The sequence below is a fragment of the Mytilus galloprovincialis genome, chromosome 13, assembly GCF_965363235.1.
Source record: "Mytilus galloprovincialis chromosome 13, xbMytGall1.hap1.1, whole genome shotgun sequence".
Lineage (NCBI taxonomy): Eukaryota > Metazoa > Mollusca > Bivalvia > Mytilida > Mytilidae > Mytilus > Mytilus galloprovincialis.
Window position 1 is genome coordinate 7,448,466 of NC_134850.1, and position 5,412 is coordinate 7,453,877.

A 5,412-nucleotide genomic window follows, 5' to 3' on the forward strand; every position below is an offset into this window, starting at 1 on the left:
GCTTTGATTACAATGACACTACATCATGTGGCAACGCTTTGCTTACAGTTATACTACTTCATGTGACAGCGCTTTGCTAACAGTGATACTTCATCATATTGCCACGCTTTGCTTACAGTGATACTTCATCATATTACAATGCTTTGCTTACAATGATGCTACATCATGTGGCCACGTTTTGCTTACAATGATACTACATCATGTGGCAATGGTTTGCCGACAGTGATACTACATCATGTGGCAACGCATTGATTACAGTGAACCTACATCATATGGCCACGCTTTGCTTACAGTGATACTACATCATGTGGCAACGCTTTGATTACAGTGATACTACATCATATGGCAACGCATTGATTACAGTGATACTACATGTGGCAATGCTTTGCTTACAGTGATACTTCATCATGTGGCAACGCTTTGATTACAATGATACTACATCATGTGGCAATGATTTGCTTACAGTGATACTACATCATGTGGCAACGCATTGATTACAGTGATACTACATCATGTGGCAACGCTTTGATTACAGTGATACTACATCGTGTGTCCACGCTTTTCTTAAAGTGATACTACAACATATGGCCATGCTTTGCTTACAATGATACTTCGAACCATCGTGAGGCCACGCTTTGTTTACAATGGTACTACATCATGTGAAAATAGGGAGATGTGGTATGATTATGAGTTTATGAACTTCGGTCCTCGGCTTTGAAATTGAAATGGACATATGTGATTTCTTCAGTAATATACAAAACACTCTCAATTTTCATCTATTTTCCTCTTAAATACACAAGTTGATAACGACTTTCAGAACATGTCTTATAACATTATTCTCCTCAATGATCATATAATTTTTATAGAGTTAACGCATTTTAAGTCTGCAACACTTTAATAACAATGAAACCATGCATACAAATCTTTAAAACAATTAGTTTGTATAAATGTACAAAAAAGAGACGAGTATTGAGCAAATAGTTGACAAATAATAATTCCTTGATATGTACGCTTTATTGCATCCATCGGTTCCACATACACATACTGTACTGACAGGTATTCCTAACACTTGACTGGCTGTTGTACAAGTTCCTGATGCACCCTTGGTAATGTCACATGTTCTCACGTAAAATTCTAATAAAAGTAGAAAATATAGTCATAAATATAGTTATACATTTTGAAACAAGATATACCACAAATTCATCTCTTCTCTACTAGAAAAGTTTTCTATATTAATCTTATAAATTCAGATAAAATGAAATGTTATCTATAGGTCAATATAGTGGAAAACGAAGTTTGGAAACAAGAGTGCACACGCTGAAATGTCTCGCCTTCTATACTAATCATTGATATTATGTTGATAGTCCTAAGTATAAGCTAAGCTTTAATACAACTGTCACATAAACTTAACATTAACCAAGATAGCTAAACAAAGACCAATGAACCTTGAAAATGAGGTCAAGGTCAGATAAACCATGCCAGGCAGACATGTACAGCTAACAATGCTTCTATACAACATATATAGTTGACCTATTACTTATAGTTAAAGAAAAATAGACCAAAACACAAAAACTTAACACTGTGAAATGAACCATGAAAATGAGGTCACGGTCAAATAAAACCTTCGCGACTGACATAAAGATCATAAAATATTTCCATACACCAAATATAGATGACCTATGGCATATAGTATTAGATAAAAAGACCAAAACTCAAAAACTTAACTTTGACCACTGAACCATGAAAATGAGATCAAGGTCACATGACATCTGCCCGCTAGATAGGTACACCTTACAATCATTCCATACAACAAATATAGTAGACCTATTGCATATAGTATGAGAAAAACAGACCAAAACACAAAAATTTAACTGTAACCACTGAACCATGAAAATGAGGTCAAGGTCAGATGACACCTGCCTGTTGGACATGTACACCTTACAGTCCTTCCATACACCGAATATACTAGCCCTATTGCTTGTAGTATCTGAGATATGGACTTGACCACCAAAACTTAACCTTGTTCACTGATCCATGAAATGAGGTCGAGGTCAAGTGAAAACTGTCTAACAGACATGAGGACCTTTCAAGGTACGCACATATCAAATATAGTTATCCTATTACTTATAACTAGAACACACCCGTGATAATATTGCGGGTCTGTGACTGAATTAAAGAAAATAACTATACCGCTATGCGTAAGCCTTATTTTAGTATTGGTATTGTCATCTGATAAAGTCATGCCGTTTATAAGATGCACAGTTTTCTCTGCTTTCAACATCTTTCTGTTTGAACCCGTCGACCTGGAACTTATCAATTATTGGTATTATTAATTTTATTTGGAAAACAAAAGGGTCTGGAAAGGAGTATTTTTTAATCAACAGCATTGTCCTTTATGAGTTATAAATAAAGTTGAATTCTTTGATTCGCTGTTTTACGTCATTCCGGCTAACAAATTGAAAACTGTACATCCTGTACCTATACGCCTTATTTTAAGTCCAGATTTTTAGTATTCGTATTGTCATCGTAGAAAGTCATACTGATTAAAATACTACAATCGGGAACAATGTGACAATGATTGATTTTAGTAGTGTCAACCCTGTGATTACGAACATACCTTTTTCCTTATCAACGTGAGCAATCAGCTTCATACAGTTACCCGTACAATTGATGATATTGTTATGGTAAGCTAAAGAATCATCAAAGTATTCTGAACACCATTCTTCATTCAAAGAGACACACTCATAGCATAAGGTACAGTGGACTGAAATGAAAAAAATGGGGAAGAATATTATTGAATGAACAAGAGTATACACGCTGCTTGGCTGATTGTGATGTTTTTTCTGAGTTCCCAAGTAACAGCAGTGGCGGATTTAGAGGGGACCCAAAGGGGCCGCATCCCCTTTTTGGGAAAGTTTGGTTGATTATATAGGGAATTACTGAAACATGACTGGAGCGGCCCCCTCTTATGCAGTCAGTGGGCCCAGTCAGTGGGCCTCCACTTATAAAATCTTCTGGATATCGCCACTGAACAGTTTCTAAATGCTGGTGTAAAAGAAACATTAATGATCAAAGAAAAGAGGCCAAGGTCAGACGGATATGTTCATTTCACAAGTCATTTTGATACACCAAATATAGTTGCTTAGTGCTGATAATAACAGAGAAACTGATATAAACCCGAAAACTAAACGTTCACCAATTTACTGGACCATGAGAATGAGGTCAATGTCAGATGAACCCAACGGACAAACATCTACATTATAAATCTTCACATACACCAACTATAGTCAACCTTTTACTTAGATTATATGTATTATGTAAAAAGAACTATATTTGTCATCAAAATATAGATATAAATATATACAAATTGATTTCCTTCGAACATGTATGAAAGCATGAAGTAAGGAAACACCAGTTTACACAAGAACGCATCTGGTTGACCCTTTTCCAGGTCATTCAAGGTCAAATGTTATCCAGCCTTATGTAAAAGGCCCTTATGGCTTTATAATTAAAGTTATAAGCAAAGGGTCTTTATTTAGAACGTCAAATACAAATTGACCTTGACCTAAATTTCAAGGTCAAATGTTACGAATGTCATACAAAAGGTTAGCAAATTCTTTAATTTCTAAGTGAAGAAAAACTGCTAGAAAAAGTCACTAGAGCATTTTGCAACTTCCAAGCAAGTACCGAAGCTCATAAACTCGGCAATCAAACGCAGGACTTCCGGAATGTCCGGAGAGCCGACAACCTTGCTTCGGAAGTTGAGCATTTTGAGTACAAATATCATCATTTACAATCTGCCAACATTTTCTGCAGATAACTTTATGATCTCTTAGAAATTGCGCCAACGAGCAAAACGTAAAAGATGCCTTTGATCTCAATTTCCTGCCTATTGGACACAGGATCGTATTTCCAGACTCTAGTTTATGATTTACAAAAAAATCCACTGCTGTTTAATACAAACAAAGGATTAAACTTTTATATAAAACCTATCAGCTTCTGTTGAATTTTAACAGATAAACCTCAGGATGTTTTAGAGTAAAATATTTATATAAGCGATAACTTATTTTCTTTCTATTAACGCAGAAACAAAAACAAGGAAAAAAACAATAGAGGAGAGATATAATACCCAATCGGAACATTGTTCGGTTGAAAAGGTTGAATTTCAAAGGCTTAATAATTGTTATACCATAAACCAATTATCATATCATCGACATTTTGCGAAACCAAATTGATACTTCAGAAAATTCAAATGAAAGTTTTTCCAAGTATTTTCTTTTACTTTTAGTCTTTCCCAGTATTACGTCAGGCCAGAATAAAAGTAATGCCTGCATGGAAATCCTGTCGAGTCAAAAATGAGCCATAGCTTTTGTAGATTCAGACCCCTCAGTCATTTATTGATGTGAAAGATCACTTTGCATGGTGTTGAAAGATGAATTCGATATCGTAATTTTATAGTCTGGAGATATTAACTATGATGTGTTTCAGCTCGGGTGTCTTCCTCCATCTTGGATTTTGAAGTAGCAGATAACTTTGGTCTAGATCTTTGATTAAACATGCAAATTTTAAGAGTAATATGTAATTTATGTGTAAGACTTTTGATGTTAACATAGAAAATTGTGTGTTTTATCATAATTACGGTTGTAATTTCTCAAAAACACCTTTAATTATCTTTTTTCAACTTTACCAAATCAGGGGGAGATAACTCAGATAAAGTAATTTTTATAATAGAAAGTATTGTGAATTTACCTATTTTAATCTGTTGCAAGAAAAAAAGTCCGATGACTTATGCTTTGTATTATATTAAAAAAAAAACATTATTAAAACTTCATTTTGACAAATTATAAAAAAAAATCTATCAATTTAAATTAAGACGCCCGACCTTAAAAATTTATAGACAGAAAACCTCTCTGTTTGTTTTGTTCACACTTTGTTGTCAATATTATAAAATTTATACGACTGTCATATAAATGAGATCTTCAGCTAGCTATAAGACCAGGTTAAATCCGCCATTTTCTACATACGTATTTTTTGTTTGTTTGAGCATTGGTTTTGGCAATTGAAACTAGAGGCTCTCAAGAGCCTGTGTCGCTCACCTTGGTCTATGTGCATATCAAACAGTGGACACAGATAAATTCATGACAAAATTGTGTTTTGGTGATCATGATGTGTTTGTGGATCTTAATTTACTGGACATTCTTCTTGCTACAATTATCTCTATCTATAATGAACTTGGCCCAGTAATTACAGTGGAAAATATATTCTAAAAATTTACAAAAATTTACAAAAATTTATGAAAATTGTTCAAAAATGACTATAAAGGCAATAACTCCTTAAGGGGTAAACTGACAATTTTGGTTACGTTGACTTATTTGTAGATCTTACTTTGCTGAACATTATTGCTGTTTACAG

General features: G+C 34.2%; 1 protein-coding gene across 1 annotated transcript; it reads right to left on the minus strand.

The window, feature by feature from the left end:
• Positions 1-876: 876 nt before the first annotated feature.
• LOC143057380 (uncharacterized) lies at positions 877-4,142 on the minus strand. Its single transcript, XM_076230686.1, has 3 exons — positions 4,130-4,142; positions 2,618-2,764; positions 877-1,134 (listed from the first exon to the last, which is right to left on the minus strand). The coding sequence occupies exons 1-3, from the start codon at positions 4,140-4,142 to the stop codon at positions 935-937; spliced, it is 360 nt and encodes a 119-aa protein (XP_076086801.1). The 3' UTR covers positions 877-934.
• Positions 4,143-5,412: the final 1,270 nt, after the last annotated feature.